Source organism: Parambassis ranga, chromosome 18 (assembly GCF_900634625.1).
Source record: "Parambassis ranga chromosome 18, fParRan2.1, whole genome shotgun sequence".
NCBI classification, from domain to species: domain Eukaryota; kingdom Metazoa; phylum Chordata; class Actinopteri; family Ambassidae; genus Parambassis; species Parambassis ranga.
Genome location: NC_041038.1, coordinates 10,852,681 through 10,870,967, shown reverse-complemented (window position 1 = coordinate 10,870,967; position 18,287 = coordinate 10,852,681). Strand labels below are relative to the sequence as shown.

Here is an 18,287-nt window from a genome sequence, read left to right as displayed (position 1 = left end):
GCATTTCTTTCTTATGTTCCTCTCGTTCGGTTCTCCCCTCCTTTCTTCTCCTGAGGAGATTATTTGTCTTGGCACGAGTAGCAGGTGGGGATTTCCTCTTATAGAGCAGAGAATTGAGACTTCAACAACTGTAGTTCATATTTATGGAGTGGTTTCAATTTATTGATTCTCTTTGTTTACTTTGGACTTGACGCTCGTTGGTAGGATACATTTTATTAGACCTCATAACATCAAGAGGAAGAGCAAGCTGGGAGGTCAACTGAGAAAGAGGAGGAGGAGGAGGAGGAGGACATGTTCTGGCCGTTATTGCTCTGAGATTGTATGGGGTTGCCATGGATTACTAACATGAAAAAGCTGACCATAAATCACATGATATTGCACATGCTTGTTCTCCAAGAAAACTAATGAAAACACCAATACATATACACTGTTGCTGGGAAACACTTGCATTTGGCAAGTTGAAACCGCTTATATTTGTATGCTTTTGGTCTCTAAAAAAAAGTTAGGTGCGGGGGTTTTGAGTGATCTGTATCATTTGGAGTTTTCATGCCAGCACACGGCATTTCAAAATGAACTGATTAAGCTTGAAGCCAATGCATACTTTGTCTTTATATTTGGACAACGACTTGGAACGAGACTTCTTGCTGAGGTTGAAAACGCAACTAATAGCCCCTAAAACGGAACTCTTACACAATCAGACCTGGAGAAATTCAAATAAAAAGCTCATAAAATGAAGACAACAGGATGCAGGCATATTTGTGGGTTCACATGCATGTACCAATTAACTTCTTATAGTCATTTACACAAACAGGAGACATGCAGGCAGACAGATAGACACGTACGCGCACACACACTCACCAAGGAAAACAACCCAATGGAATCTGGCACTCTCAAACTCTAACCTCAACATAGCAAGTGGTTTACTAATAGACCTACACGCCTTAGCCCATAAAAACATGTTATTTAGTCTGTCACTACTGGCTCTTTGAAATCGTTTTGGTTTCTTCAGGTGCCAACGTATGACACGTTTGGTAAATTCTAATCTCAACATGCCAAAGTAAATCCATGTCCTTAAAGAATTTGTGTGATTTGTGCCTTTAATCACAGAGCTGTGGACTGCTGCAGCGTCTCAGAGGTACGAGATAAAAGTTCTCTAATGTGGAGCAACACTGCACTAATCAGAAGCAGATTATTCTTTCACTGGCAATGCACATTACTCATTCTCTGTGGAGCCTGACACACACACACACACTCATGCAGCTTTTGGTCATTATAGTGTATATTAAACCTTTAAAACCAATTATCTTAAATGTTCAAGTTATGTTGAGACAACTTGGCTCCACTCATGCTCTTTCGCTTTGCCTATTCTTGGATTAACTGGGAGAAAGGTGGACTGCCAAGATGGCAACAACCACCGTAAGCTACAAAACCTACAAAAGATGGCAGCATCTGCAGGCAATGCTGCTAAGCTCTCCACACAAAATATGCAATAAAGCAAAAGCCGTAACGGAAGAAAGGTAAAAATGTGAAAAACTAAAAGTTTATAATCAATCATGAATGTCTGTTCTGGTCAGAAGTTTATTCAAGATTATTTTGGGGGTAGATTTGCATTTATGTGAAAGGAACTGCTTCACAGACTGAACATCTCCACGGCCCCGTTCACACTGGAGAAAGTCATTCCAGCTAGAGTAGGATTGAGTCCAGACAGCCTTTAAGCTGGATGCGTTCAGACCTATTTTCAAATCTGGCTAGCACACACTTGTGTCCGCACTCAATCCGGCTTCATCCAGCGTGTTTGCTGTCCTCCAAACCACTAGGTGGCGCCTCGTAATATACAGAGTCCATTCAGGCCGCGGTAGGACCGTGTGTGCGGTTTTTTTGTCCCGTGTCGCGCCCCGTGAACCGGAAGTAGCATGTCGCTAGAGGTGGATCTAGCGACATGCTACTTCCGGTTCACGGATTGAAATCAAACTGGATACTGCCGGATTCGAGGTGTTCACACTCAGAAAAAAAACATCTGGATAGGCCCGAATCCCGCTTTAGCCAGATTTTTTCCCCCAGTGTGAATGGGGTATAAATAACCAATGCTGACAAGACCCACTGATATGTTTAAAAGCTTGAAACTTTGAGGAGTCAGAAAGCAAGTTTTCTGTTGTTCTTCACAGGACTTCTGCACATTTTGTGAGTGCAAATGAAAACTTTCCATACTTGACATGATCAAAAACTCTCAGACAGCTACTATCCAAGACATTTGCAAAGATCCGGACTGAACTTCAAATCAATCAATCAATCAGCTTCAGTAAAAGAATCAGTCTCTATTCAACAGAAAAATATGTGCCAGACAACCTACTTTTAAAAGAACCATGGTTTCAACAGCACAGTGGCCTGATGGAAACACACTTTTTCCAGTGAGATCAAGAAACCACTGTTTTCTAATGGCATTCATAGCTGAAAATGTCAGCTGAACACAGACCAGACTAAAGCTGCTGATAGTCAGTTCCTGTGCCTGCTGATGCCTCCCTGAACTTTGACCCTACCAGAGCGTCAGTCTTCTTAGCCTCCTCACCAGCTCCTTTCTGAAACACACGTTGTATGATTTTTTTTTCTTAACGCCGTGCCTCTCAACACTCTCACTGATGTCACACCCCTCCTTGCCTTTTCACTTATCACCCTTAAGCTGTCGTCAGTGGCACCTATCAATCGCTGAGCAGTATTTTAAGTAAGAGGGACTCTGCGTAGGTGTGAGCATGTTTATGTGTGAATGTGCACTCCGTGGAAAGAGTCTGTGTGAGTATAAAAGGAGAAGGAGCGTGAGGTATGTGGGAAAAGTGTGTGTCTACAGACATTATGTGTACATATCTGAAGACTACTGACAGGTTTGATTGAGCCAAAACTACCAATATTACTCAAATTTATTCAAAAACTTGATGCCTGTAAACAGATGTTACATATATTTCATTTCATTTCACAGATGAAGTGAGTCTATATGTGATTCATGTTTGTTCAAAGGGGGCTTAAGACATGAAATCCACTTTTATATGGTAACAGCAGCTCCTGGAGACTCCCTCCTTGTAGGTCAGACTTTTATGAAGTCAGTAACCTACAATCTCTCTTCTCAGAGGAGCAATCAACCAGTAAAACAGACAGTGATGGATTCATAAGGCCAGCGAGGAAACATCTGAAATTACATTTATGTCTATCAAGGAGCATATTGTGGCATCAGTGTTTTACAGAGCTGGGAACTATAAACATCACCCTTTCAGTGTACAGTTGTGTGTTGGTTACATTCTAAGGCCCTGTTTTTATATAAAGGAGTGAAAACTGCTGCAGGTGAAGCATTCAAAGTAGTGGTGTGTGGTAATTTCCTGCCCTCCCAATGCAAAGAACATTGTCAAACATTCAATCACAGCGTTAATCTTACATTTACATGTGCAGTAGATGTAACCCTGATAAGTATCCACAACCACAGAGTCACAGTCGATTTGACTGTTCCATCTTCAGACACACAAGTCAACTGTTGTTTCCACTAGTTCCAGAAAATGCACCTATCAGAGAGCTGTATTTACATCATATTTTATGTACTTTGTCCTTTCTTGTGCATCTCTGTGAAACCGTCCCTTACAACATGACATACACACACATCCCTGTTGGTTCCACTGGCCCCAATCACCTCATTTATATCCTGCTAATTCTTTCTCAAACTGGATTCGTTGGTTCTGGCCAGAGCAAAGCCCAGTTATTTGACCGCAGCAGCCTTAAGCCTTCAGGCCAAGTGGGACACTACAGCGTCCAAACCAGCACATACTATACACACTGACGTCAACCGACCAATGTTGGAGCATTACCGCAAGGCAAGATGATGCAAAAACAAGATGCAGGAACAAAATGGAAACAGAAATCAGAATCAGAATCAGAAATACTTTATTGATCCCAGGGGGAAAGTAATGAAAGATAGTGTTACTCAAACAGCAACTTACAAGGCATTGATTTTGTGGATGTGTTGACAGAAAGGAAAGCATGCATATCTCACAACAAAGTTGAATCTCATCAGTTTCAAAAACACTTGTCAAACTTTTTCTGTATAGAGGCTGGTCTGCATGTTAATGCCTCAATGGCCCCGTTCACACTGGAGAAAGTCATTCCAGCTAGAGTAGGATTGAGCCCAGACAGCCTTTAAGCTGGATGCGTTCAGACCTATTTTCAAATCTGGCTAGCACACACTTGTGTCAGCACTCAATCTGGCTTCATCCAACGTGTTTGCTGTCCTCCAAACCACTAGGTGGCGCCTCGTAATATACAGAGTCCATTCAGGCCGCGGTAGGACCGCGTGTGCGCATGCGTCGTGCGTTTTTTTGGTCCCATGTCGCGCCCTGTGAACCGGAAGTAGCATGTCGCTAACCGGATTCGCTAGCCACATTTGCATTCACACCTGAGCCACATTTGAGCCAATCTGGCTCAAATCAGATTGAAATCAAACTGGATACAGCCGGATTCTGGATAGGATAGGATAGGATAGGCCCGAATCCCGCTTTAGCCAGATTTTTTTCCCCAGTGTGAACGGGGTAAAAGAGTGTTTTTCAACTACAGGAACTGCAAGGTCATTTAAGGGTGGATTTCCACCAGGACCTTCCTCTGAAGGAGCTCTTCACCTCACACCAACCCCAAGTTCATGCAGTTGGAAAATACCAAATGTTCTGTATCTCCTAAGGAAAAATCTGCTGATGTAGTGCACCATCAGGGGTGTAGCAGCTGCAGTGAATAACAATGGGATGAAGGAGCTGGGATAGATGTTGAAGGGGGAACCTGCGACCTCGGATTGGGCTATGAAGAATATGTTGTTTGTCAGATTGCTGCAAAATAGTCCATAGATTTAATTACTTCAAGCTTGGCTGTGTGAAAAGTCTGTTCCTCTTTAGATGCACCCTGTACTATGACCGTTGAACTTAGCTGACCTCACAGGGTGCACATGTCTGTGCCTTACCTGGCTCTCTGTCAACACCTCTCCACAGATAAAGCATTCAAAGAGTTCTAAGTTATCAATACACTGTGACAGCTGCTAGATTATGGAGGGATTACTTAAACTAGGGCTGCAGACCAAGTCTTTGAAAGGAAATTTTCATGTTACTTCTCATTCCTGATCATTTCTTTTCTCCACTTCTGATGAGAGAAGCCTATTTTTGTCACAGTTATTAAAGTTAGCTTTCTGCTATTAACTTGTGGTTTTGCATCAGGCCAGTCTGCATGTTAGCATACGCGTCTGTCTGCGTATTAGATAATGGTGAATGGAGGAGGCCTTAGGGTTCTTCTAGACGTTCAGAGGTCGGAAACTGGGCCCCCGTTTCTGGAAAATATTCGGTATCCCATTTCAGAGAGGAGGGCAGGGGTGAGCCGAGTGTAATGAGAGAGGGAACAGGGTTGTGTGCACACTGCTGTTAAGTAACAAAGGCTATTATTGTGTATGCAATTAGATGCAGAAAGACACGTTGGACACATATAATGATTACATGACTACATGAGAATAGCTGAGCAATCAATAAATGCACATAAAACCAGAAATCCATTTCAAAGCCTCACAGATCCCTCTCAAAATATTAATGATGACAAAGCGGACAGAAGAACAGCTTAGTCAAAGCTTTTTGAGAGGAGAAAAACCCTCCAAAGTTCCTCTGTAAAGCATATTTGAGGTTGATGAACAAAGAAGAGAATGGAGAATATTTCTGTCAGAGTGATTCATTGTGAAGGAGGCCAGCAGCGCCAAGCATTACAGACTAATGCATTTCTTCCTCCAAAACCCAGAACAATCAGACACACACACACACTTAAGCACACACTGTCATGTTGAGTCTATTATGTCAATCACCATGACAGCATCTCAGTAACTTTCCAACTACGCCCCGAGTCTAAGTGCCAGGTAAAGAAAGAGAGAGAGAGAGTGTGTGTGAGTGTAAGGCGTAGACTTGTCAGTGAATTATTTCCAAATTAGATCATTTTGAAAGTGTTATAATTTCAGGTCATGAAAGTTATCAGCCACTGCAGAAGTCAGTAGTTCTACAATCACATCTGAAAGACATCATTGTCTGCATTTTGGAAAATAGTATGGCATACATAATAATGACAACACATCCTCACTCATGAACTGCTCCTATTTCACCAACTGATGGCACATCCATCAATAACATCCAGTCATGTAGACACATCCAGGCATGCAGATACACATATACCCCATTCACACTGGGGAAAAACATGTGGCTTAAGCAGGATTTGGCCGCATCCAGATCAATCCAGATGTGTTTTTCTCTGAGTGTGAACACCTTGAATCCGGCTGTATCTAGTTTGATTTCAATCCGGCTAGATCCACCCGCGAGAGGTGGATCTAGCCAAAAAAACGCACGACGCATGCGTACACACGGTCCTACCGCGGCGTGAACGGACTCTGTATTATTACGAGGCGCCACCTAGTGGTTTGGAGGACAGCAAACATGCTGGATGAAGCCGGATTGAGTGCGGACACAAGTGTGTGCTAGCCAGATTTTAAAATAGGTTTGAACACATCCAGCTTAAAGGCTGTCTGGACTCAATCCTACTCTAGCTGGAATGACTTTCTCCAGTGTGAACGGGGCCATAAAGACCACAGGACCTTCTCCCAGGAGGATTTGTGTCACCCTGTGGGATTGATGTTTTCTGTCGTGTGTATCCTGACCTGATGCAAACGTCCCTTTATTCACGGTTAAGTTTCAGCAGCATCATCATCAAGTCCAACCTCTAGTTTCAGCAAAAAAAAATCATTCCGCTGCATAACAACTGCTAGAGACCTAATTAATCATTTCATTGATTAATGAGGTGCTATATACAGTAACAGCAGAGAGCCCCCAATCGCACTGCAGACTCTGCATATTTAAATCTTGTCTGGTGTCTGTGGACGTTCCTGTCTGGCCGCAGTCTTATCAGACTTTTCTGACTGGTAGTTGTTCCAAACCCTCTGATACTGAGGAGGAGGAGGAGGAGGTGGTGGTGGTGGAGGTAGAGGGGCTAAAGAAGAGGGAAGGAGCAGATGGACTGAGGGGGAGGAAATGATTCAGAGCAAGATGACGGGAAGTGGCAGCTCCACAGACAGGAAACAGTCTTTCCTTATCATCTTATCACAACTGAGGTCTTGCCAGGGGGACCAGATCAAAGAGATGCACCTTGCTTTCATTTGTTGCGGTCTTCACTCATTTGGCACAGAATGGATGCTTCATCCTGTCTATTCCTTCTTCTTAGGATTAGCCTGAGTTAATCAAAAGCTTCAGGTGAGAATTCACTGATGTGTTTGAAATTTGCCTTGTGACTCAATAAAAGGATCCAGTGATCCATTACTTGATCAATTCACATTTGCACATTTTATCACCAACACTACAGATGAATGAAAAGTAGCCATTTAGCTAATGTTGGCATTTTTAACTCATCTACATCTTGTGTTTTATTAGCACTGACCCCGTCCCCTCCATAAATAAACAAACCCTAACTTCTGCCACTGCACAGAATTGTGTCAGTTAAAAAAAATTAAATAAAATGGAACTAGCTTCTGATTATTCACATTAGAAGGTGGACAAAAAGCTAAAATGCACAGAAAAAAAAAGCTGCATTTGAGGCCCCAGACCTCCAAACATAACCATCAGAAAATGAGCCTGCCAGTGTTTGTGTGTTTCAGAGAGGCCAAGAACGTACAGGAACCCTACAGTTCATCTCCACAGGCCAAATATAAGCAACTTGCACAGACCTCATTTAATCTAATAGACACTGTTTTGAAAAACAATACTGCATATTTTGGCTGTAATGCGTCAAAGCAGATGACCATGACGTCTGACAGCCTGACAGTCTGCAGGGGAGGTCTGCGGCTGTGGAGGACGGAAAAGCAGAGGAAAGCAGTAGGGGAAAATAAGTCTCAGACATAAACCCAGACCGCAATATTTGTATCATTTTTTTGTGGCTTGGCAGGGCTCAATAAAGAGGGAAAGTAGACCTGCATGAAGTGTGATTGACAGGTGTCCCCATGTGCAGCATCGGCTTAGACTCTATGAGACAAATACTGGCTTGAATTCAGGTTTTAAGAGTGGAGACACGTTGCAGTTATACTTAAAAACGTACCAATGTTATCTTAAACAAATTAACGAAATACTTTTCTGAGTAAAACCAGGTGTAAAGGACAGATGCTGCAGTTGCATTATACTTCATTTTGACTCCAAAAATGACCACTGGGAGCATAGATTCTCATGCATACTTTACAGTCCTGAACATGACCCTACTGAATAACATATGATGACAACCATGTAAAGACATGCAGCTGCTCCATAAACTGTGAGTATAAATGTGTGTGTTTGCCTGGAGAGCTGGGCCCATTAGGAGAACTTTCACTGAGGTAAAAAGGTGAAAACACACCACCTGAAGTCCAACCTACACAGATTTAACCCCCAGAAACACACTGTCCAGTTAAAAAAAGAGAGTAGGGATGTCCCGATCAGGTTTTTTTGCCCCCCGAGTCCGAGTCATTTGATTTTGAGTATCTGCCGATACCGAGTCCCGATCCGATACTTTCAAGATTTTCTAACTGTCATACCGCTACACTACAGGACACAGAGCCACCCTGCACAGAAGGCGTTAAGCCCTAATAAATATACATCCGAGTCCTGAACGGAAGGCAACATCCGATTCCAATCGAGTCTGAAATCACGTAATCAGGCCCGATTTCCGATCACGTGATCAGATCGGTACATCCCTAAAAGAGAGGTTGGTAAAATACTCTCATATCTGTTTTGACCCAGATTGGGGCTACCAACTGTCAGGTAAAAACATTATGAAAGCTTTGTTTCTCTGTCTTTCATGCCTTCTATCATCTCTCTCGCTCTCCTTCTGTCTGCATCTTACACAACTGTGAAGGCAGACCTGACACGGTGAGACCGCCAAGTCTAGTTTCAGTGTTTCTTCAAAGCCAGGTCTGCCTGTAGAGAGGGCTTTTTTTATTGTCTGGCAACACATGGCAATGCAGCAATGAAACGTTGAAGTGAAGACGAAACAACGAGACTAAATGCAAAGAACGGTAGCAATTCTTCCCCGGCTTATAGAGATGCGATTATTTCTTTTGCGTCAAGTATGAGTCAAACGAAAGACTTTCAGCCATTTTCCTTTTGAGATATTTGTTCATGCACAAAGCAAACGCATGGAAAACAAGTAGAAGAAGCAGAAAAACGGATTGACTTTAGGTGAACATGTGGGTATTATGATTTAGTTTGGAGAAGGTGATGCTAACTACTTATGTCTGAGGTGCAGTGTGGTTCCTCAAAGGCTTGGAAACACTAAGTGAGTGTCATTATGAGAAGTTGCTGGAAAACTGCAGCGCGGCAAGTGATGTCATTATTTACCAGGTTATCATGTCTGCAGCGAGGCTGAAAAGACACAGACCTTCCAATGAGGCGCTGTGAGTCATCAAGAGCTGCATGATTAATAAAATCAAAAAAAAAATGCATGACATTTACCCTCACCTACATCATTTCATGCACAGACAGAGAATCATGAGCAGCTGGTGTGCATTCACCAAGGATACACTAACTTTCAAAGGGATGTTTTACCATTGGAAAGATGGTCTTCACATAAGCGTATCTATGTAATGACTGACGCAGAAGAAAAATATAGAAGAATATTTCCATGTTTCCTGCTTAAGTTTGTTCTGATCTCTAGTAAACTTTTTAAATCCTAGCAAGTACTGAGTCATTTGTTCGTCCTTGGCATTGTCAGAGCACCCGTCATCTTTAACAGCACTAAATACAGATGACAGTGGGAGTTTTCCTGTGATACACACAAGCACACTTGTTCCAAATACAAGGAAAAATGTGATTTCGACTCTTGATTCTACTGATACAAAGTTGAAAATCGCATTTTCCATAACAGGTAGGCATCTGGCTATACCTCCAAACAGCAACAACAAAACAATCTGCACATAATCACAATGGAGAGAGTGTTATACAGTATATGTTCAAATGAAAAAACCCCATTAACTATCTTGCCTTAAACATAGCGTCACAAAACTCCTGATCATCAGAAATAATTCTGCAACCTACATCACACTGATGGTTTAAACCAACTGTGTGATGTATTAGGTGAAAAGAGAGGCAGCAGACAGACAGACAGCAAAGTGGCGGAGGCAGGGAGACAGAGATGAAGAGTGCTGGAGGACAGCCCTGTCTGTACATGCACTGCTGGTGGAAAAATGTCTCTCCTAATGGATCCCAGCTTTCTACAGCACTTAGAACAGCCAAGACGTGCCAAGGGAATAAAATATGGCATTATTATTATTACTATACTGCAATTATCTATTATCCACATTCTCTTTTACTTTCACTGAACATTTTTTTTTCTAACTGATGCATCTTAGATTTATATGCTCATACACATCCCTTATGTTGCCACAGACGTATACACAGGAGGCACTCACACACTGACAAAATTCCCAGTTAAACACACTCACATATACTTTTGCACCACAGTTTAGCGTGTACACGACGACAGGCGGATATAGCACCTTGATGATGAGAGCCATCTTTTGTGTAGCTTATGGAAAGAGACGACAAACCACCTTTTTCTTTTTCCACTGAGATTCAGACAGACAATTAAAAAAAAAAAAACCCCAGCGTTTAGGCAATAAATCACAGACAGCCTGGTTTACTTTAGCATCAGTTCCTTGATCATATGAAGACACACAGTAAACGTCAGAATAAATCTATCAGGTGTACGGTGGTTTCCGTAGCACCGCTGTGATGTGCTGCATCTGTGTCTGGGTATCTGCTAGGCTCATTTATCATTGAAAAAAATAAGAATGTCAGTCCTGTGTAGGCAGCACGGTGCTCTCCAGTTACTCACATTGCTGCAAGTCAGCCTACAGACTCTCAGCATGCAGCAGGAAGACTGTGATACGTGAAAAACAGAGTGATGTGCAACCTTTTTTTCTAATTAATAACAGCAACTTACTAGCCAGAGTAGAAATACGCCCTGCATTTTTTTACGAGCTCCCTTAAATGATTTGGAGTACTACATCACTTAATAAATCACCTAAAACATTTTGAGTGTTTCTGAATGGCGATAATGCACTAGAGTTAGCCAAGAAAGCCTTTTCTTGGTATTGTTGTGGTCTTTAGTAACTGGGACACAGCCAGAGGTCTGCTTATCAGCACTTAGCTTAGGAGGGTGAGCTCAAAAACCTGTCCTGAGGGCCAAGCTTTCAGTGCTAAGCTGGAGGATACGGTCCAGAGCTGTTGAGCTTGAAAAAGGGTTGGAGTGAAGAGGCCAACCTGCCAAAGCTCAGCTTAGCTTACCTATACTTTTGTATACAAATAAGAAATTTCTGCACTTCTACACAAAAACATAATGTATTTCTTAGAGGATTTGCTAACCCCCCTAAAAGCACCTGTCTTATACTGCCTGGATCCCAGCTGAAGGCAGATCTGAGGCATGAGCTGAGGTGTGTGTGTTTGTTTACACAGGACCGGCCCCTATACCACCAACACAGCTTTTACAGCTGGGCTGTTTGGACTTGTCAGATGAACTGTGCCATATGTCCTGGATGCATGTGTGTGTGTGTGTGTGTGTGTCGTCCGAGTGTCAGGCAGCTCAGATCAACAAACCATAAACAAGCTAACATTTTGACCCCATGTAACCCTCAAATCCCTTTCTCTGTTCAGCCTTGCAAGCTATAGTGTTTCTGCCAAAAAAAGGAGCATGTGTGTATTTCTGTGCATGTCTTCAATCTTTATGGCATTTTTAATCACTGGAAACCCCTGAACCATTAGCTAGCAAAGGCAGCTTCCCCTCACTATGTGCTGCTGTGTAATTGAGAGGAAGCAAAGTCATGCAGGGCCTCATTAGAATCAACCCTACAATCACTCTCTGCATGCACACACACACACACAGGCTACTAACTGACACATAGAGATCACATATAGAACTGACTCACCGCTGCCCTCTGGAAGGCTCCTTTGGTGTAGGTGCCTCCTCCTCTGTAGTTGATGGCTGGGATCTCTTGGTTGAACAAGGAGCACTTGTGCTGGTGAGACTTGGGCGCTGTGATGTGGTCCACCCTTGTCACTACATGGGTCTTGGATGAGAAGGTCACTAGTGCCACCCGCGTGTCCTCTGGTGCAACGGGAAAGTCGGAGAGCATCTTGCGTACGAACCTCAGCTCACTCTGGAAGTTGTTGGCCCCCACGCTTGACGACTCGTCCACCAGGAAGACTAGGTCCAAACAGGAGCTTTTCTCACGCAGCTCACGGACATTTCTTTTGAACGCCTGGCCGAGGCGTGCCACTTTGCTCTCGGCGCTTTCTGACAGGTTGCTGGCCGACGATGAGGAGGAGGAGGAGGAGGAGGAGGAGGAGGAGGACAGAGGTGACATCTGTCTGGACCGGCGGGACTTCAGCTGTGATTGTGATTGCTGGGCAGATGGCCAGGCTGTGGTCCATACATCCAGGATGCACAGAACCAGAAGACAAGTAGTCCATGACAGTGCTAAAGAGTACCTTTGACAAAACATAGTGACAGTCAGTGCAGCAGCTCTTACTGAAGAACAAAAAAAAAAAAGACAACGTGGAACCTCAGGGAAGATAAATGTGTCCTATGCCTGCATCAGCGTCCAGGACCATAGCACACAGTAACAACTAGAGTTCCTCAGAAGCATTGCTGGAGGAAAAATGAAGATTCTTTCATTCAAAATATACTTCTGTCCATCTGCTTCCAGTAGAACAAAAACTCGCCTGACTTTTCTACAAAAGTAAATCAGTATGTCTGACTTTGCTTGCTTCTTCACTCAATCTGTAAATGAAGTGTTTCAAGCTCTTTATAAATCTATAAGTCCTTTATCTCTCCTGCCTGTTACCATTAGCATTTTGCATCAGATCCAAATATCAATCAAGGCTCCTCAGTCCTCTTTAGTCCCAGTATATACTGCCCCTCAGGCTCCTGTTTGCCTATGTGACGCTCCTGCCTGCACCGTCAGCCAAGCTCCGAATGCTTGTTCCCCTCTTCTCCCCAAATCATTTAAAAAAACACACACACACACACACAGAAGGAGGAGGAGGAGGAGGAGGAGGAGGAGGAGGAGGAGGAGGAAGAGGAGGAGGAGGAAAAAAAAGTTGAGACAGAGAGAGGTTGAGGGGAAAAAAGGGGGCAGTCCAGTTGTGGCGTGAAGTCATTTTGTTCCCCGTCCTCTCTCCTCCTCTTTTTCTCTCACCTCCCCCTCTCTCCCTCTCTCTCTCTCTCTCTCTCTCTCCCCTCCTCTCTATCTCTGTCATCCGGACGGTGGAGTGAGGGTGGATGTCAGCGCTGCGTCTTGCCTGTCAACTTGTCAGCATTCCCAAAGAAAACATCAGCAACAGGCACTGTGATTAACTCCATATGTCCACACACACACACACACACACACACCATGGACATCAGAATGAGATCAAACAAAGTGAGAATGAAAGGTGGGAGACAGGGAGGAGATAAAATAAGTCAGATTAAACCTTAAGATGAGGAAATTGCATCAGACAGACGCAGATTTTGGCAGAGTTTAGAACAAACATTCATTTTTTAGGAGCTATAATTTCTTCAATATTCTTGTGTATCTTGGTCAAGACATCAGAAAATAGCATAAAGGAACCGTCGCTGGTTCTTTCTGCAGCACAGGGATTCACACACACTACAATCTCATCAGTCTCTCCCTCTTACCTCCTTCTCTGTGTTTTCCTTCAGTGATTTTATCTGTAACCAAAACAAAGACAGCCGGCGTTACAGAGGCACACCGCGCTACAGCAAAGGCCTGAGATTTACAGCAAAGAGCTGCCTTGACGAGGAGCTGCAGAGGCTCATGAAGGAGTCCAGAAGGAGACAGGAAATATAAAGATGTGGGGGGGGGGGGGATGCAGATAAGGAGCAAAAGGGAGGGAAAGACAGACGGAGCAAAAGTTAGTGACCACCCAAACGTTACACCTGTATGTAAGGAACGGGGTTTTTTCTGTACAAAAGAATTTTGAAGCCAGAATGAAAAAAAACATCTTATTTATTTCTAACATGTACACGAAGAGGTGTCTACAAACCTTTGTCCTTACAGATATCTTAAAGTAAAGAAACAGAACAAGAGAAAGGAGGAGGCACAAACAATAAAAGCCTGTGTGTGCGTTTCCACCAGAGTAGTCCACAGCAGTCAGTCTTTCACTATTAACCACAATGACACACTGCTCAGAGTGTTTATTAGGCTGCATAAGCCAGGCTTTCCCTCTCCCTCTCTCCATCACTCTCATTTAACAGCACTGGAAACTTCTGCAGTTCAAAAAGTGGGAATATAAAGGAGCGTCATACTGGCCCCGATAAACTAGTCAGGGAGGGCGGGTGAGACACAAACACAGGCTTACAGAGACTAAAACACACCAGCCTGATCTAAATCTAAACACAAAAAAAACATACACTCTCTAGGTCTCACACATGCTGAAGAGGGGATGAGCACAGCTGCGACTTCCTGCATTTTGGCACTGGAGACCCTTTACCAGACTTTTGTATGGATACCCCAGGGACAAGGGGGTGTGGGGGTGGATAAAGAGGAGAGAGTTGTGTGGATCACAGTGAATATTAAAGCAAAATATGTGAAGATTTTATGACACCGAACGCTTTTTTTGTATTAAGGATTCCTTTCCTTAGGATGCCATTTTTTTTAGAAGTTGAAAAACTAAGAAGAAGTGTGGGAAAGTCACACACAAACACAAAGATAAATGCAGGAGATAAACAAGAGCGTAACAGAATCTGTGAATAAAATCTTAGTGTTTAAGGAAACTTTATCAGCGAGAGGTCTGTAAATCACAAACTCTGATATATCTGCTGATAACATATTGTTGTGACTTGCCTTCGCGCTCACACACTGATCTGCATCCTGCAACCAAAAACCCAGTCTTAAGGGCAAATCTCCTCCATCCTTCCTGGCTGACCGACTCACACCTGGAGCATCAGATACAGTAGCTACAGGTGATAACACATTCCTCATATTTCTTGGCATTTGTAGCCCGAGGAATGAAACTCAGATCTTTCCAAAACATTCCTTTACTGCTCAGTTAGATCTAAAACCAGGGTTAGATATTTTTTTACTGTGTGAGATTGACAGTATGACATGAATTTTTTTATTTATCTATTACTGCTGAAACAATGATGTATAGTAAAAAACAAAAACATGCTGAAAAGTTTAACTTTTACACATTCCTGTAAGCCTACATTTAAATATTAAGTCGCTAGCTAATGTAGCTCAAGCTAGCTGTTTTTAGCTTGATGACTATTAGCCTATTAGCTAAATAAAAGTACCGTTGCCTTTGAAGAGTGACATGAGAGTGAAAGAATAAAATGCTTTCTTGTCGTGTCATCATTTAGAAATGTACCAGATCGTTTAAAACCCCCCAAAATGAGCCACTGCAAACCCTTTTAACTCTTTAACGGGAACATTCTACGAACTAAGCTAGCTTTACAGTCTTAATTAGTTAATTAGCAAGCTGATATAAACCTCGAAAGAACTGGTTTAAATGGCTGCAGCAACAAGAAATGGGCTTTAAATGATAAACCACACTTTTATATATCTGTGCACATGTCAATTAACGGTGTTGAAGCAACATTAAAAGCCAATTAACCTGTTTATTTGCAAGTTGTCTGCGCTTGACCGAGCTGCGGCTGCAGAGCGGTGTTACGCTGCCCCCTGCAGGCGGACGAGTGTCAGTACACTTGCAGAGGCTGCAGAGAATAGTTTTGCCTTATTCTGGTCGCTAGGTGGAGCGCTAATGTAAACAAACATACCTCTAAATTCTGTTAAAATAGAGAAAATAAAACATCCACATCGTGACAAATGAATGTACAGAGGATAAAACAATCAGGATGCATTATGGGAAGTGCAGTTCTTTTGAAGCCTGACCCATATTTAGATATAAAAATCAAATTATAATAATTCATTTTAATTAAATTGTGTGGAGAACAGTTAGAGGAAGATATACTGATATAAAGGTAACATGAGTACATTTCATCTGCTGGTTAATTAAGTCAAAGGTTTCCTCTTCCTGTTGTTGTTACTGTTATTTTTAGGGTAATGAGTCAATGTCTGTGTCTCACGTTTCTCAAAACAGACTGAAGACTTCCCTCATTGCATTGAGGATGTGAGTGTGTGTATGTTTCTACAGCATGTGTGTGTCGGTGCAGTCAAAATGAGGAAGTAAGAATAAGTGGATAGCATCACATCTGCTGATCACCAAATTTAACATAAACTCAGCAGCTGTCAAAGCACTATTTGTATAGTTCTCAGCATGTCTGCCTCCATTTCCTGCAGAGTTGGCTCTTTAGATGGGGTTTAGATCACTACACATGTAAAAGCAGTGAAACCATTCATCTATTAAATGCAGTACAGGTACTGTGCAGGTGCCCTCTTCTTTTTCTTGCACGTTGGCTCTCTGATTTAAGGTAACATGTTTGCACGGCTGCTGTGATTACCCATGCATTTGCATGTGTTAATTAGTTTCCAGGTTTGTTTTCTGAATGATCGATCACTTGCTAGAGGGCACTCCTGAAGGTCAGTGATTGGTTCTTTATGAATATGACACAGTTTTACGTGCTGCAACAATGTATTTACTGGCAGAAAGCATGCCTTTGTGTTTGTGTATTGATCGATTGCAACCTTGGTGGTTATCAAACCAGAAATCCAGTGTTCTGTGGCTGCTGTGAAATATTCAAGAGGATCACCTGATGTTATAATGTCTCTGTAGACTGTGGAAATCACGATAAATCTATGAGGGAGCGTTCGATTTCCAGCCTAAGGACGGCACTTTCTTGCAGGCTGGTTGGTCTTCTAAAATATTTATGCTGCCTTTGAGTGCAGCCTGGACTATAAATAGCCCCCGCCAAACATAAAACATTACCACTGTCATCTTACACAGCTTTATGTCTCACTCACACAGACATAAATTAATGCACAGCTTCAGCGACAAACAGACGCACTCTGCATTCTGATCAGACAGACATATTGGCATTCTGGATGACTCTGCAGGACTCCAACAACCTACAGTCTGTCCCTGTTCCTATGCCAAGTCCACGCCTGCACACAGAGCTTCTTTACTATCACTCGCTCATTATTTATCCCTCGTGGGGAAATTATATGCACACAGTGAAAGAAAGAAAAAAGACGATTCTCTATGCATCCGCCATTAATGTACATAAAACCCAATGTGAGTCTCTGCAGCTGTATTTTGCAGGTTGACTTAGACGTTTTCACATCTGTGCGTGATGACCCAACAAAAACTGGTAACAATCACTTCAAACAGAGGCTCCCATGACCAGGGGCCCTCATCCTGACCCCTTTGGGCCTCTGGTCCTACGTACAGCAGCCAGTAATCCTCCAATGACAAAGGCTGAGTGATGAATGCACACACATGCACCGAACGTGGGTGAAACACAGTGAAGCAAAGGAAGCATCCTCGTGGGAAAGATCCACAAAGAAGAAAGGTGTCAGATTCTACACCATCACTGAAGAGATGGATCATAGCGCACACACACACACACACACACACACACACACACAGACAGACAAACATGCAACATGTAAGAATAACTATAAAGGCTTGATTGTTGAAAATGGTCCCTGTTTTACTTCTCTTCTTCTTAGTGGAGAAAGCAGAAAAGAAAGTGACCGAAGGGGAAAAAGTGGGTAAGAAAAACAAAGACGTGAACACGTGAGCCGAGAGGAGATGGATGGAGGAGGGAGACCACGAGGAATGGGAGAAGCAAGAGTAAGATGAGGAGGTCGTATTTTGAAGCAGCGCGAACTGGATTCAGCCAGACTTCCATGAAAACCGCCTGGTCTGAGGCTCCAGCGCCGACAGTCAGGGAGGGGCTGTACTAGAAGGAAATGGATACAAGCAACACACACACACACACACTAGTAAGGGGGTGTACTCTTTATGCTGCCTCATGTGAAAACAACACAATCTGAGTTTTATCTTTCTCCCTGACTCACTCCCCGCCCCCCACACAGTCTGAGAGAGGAAGTTGTGGATGTGGAGTACAACAACAAAAACTCTCTGTGCCTCTTTCTGACAAACGGGCTCAGCTGATCAGGATTACTGAGCTTATCAAATCCCTTGTTATTCTAAAGGAAGGCCTCAGTGTACTTTTGGAAAGGGATACAACAATACAACGCAAAGAATATAATAGAATAAAAGTCCGAAATTAACGTTCACATACATTTGCAAAAGACGTTTTTACAT

The 18,287-nt window shown here is 42.9% G+C and overlaps 1 protein-coding gene across 2 annotated transcripts in view; it reads right to left on the bottom strand.

The window, feature by feature from the left end:
* Positions 1-13,020, bottom strand: part of svep1 (sushi, von Willebrand factor type A, EGF and pentraxin domain containing 1) — a 64,566-nt gene extending 51,546 nt beyond the window's left edge. For both annotated transcript variants that reach the window (XM_028429524.1, XM_028429525.1), the window contains exon 1: positions 11,984-13,020. In XM_028429524.1, coding sequence (XP_028285325.1) covers positions 11,984-12,559 — 576 coding nt within the window. In that variant the 5' untranslated portion in view covers positions 12,560-13,020. The remainder of the gene's footprint in view (positions 1-11,983) is intronic.
* Between the last annotated feature and the right edge of the window lie 5,267 nt (positions 13,021-18,287).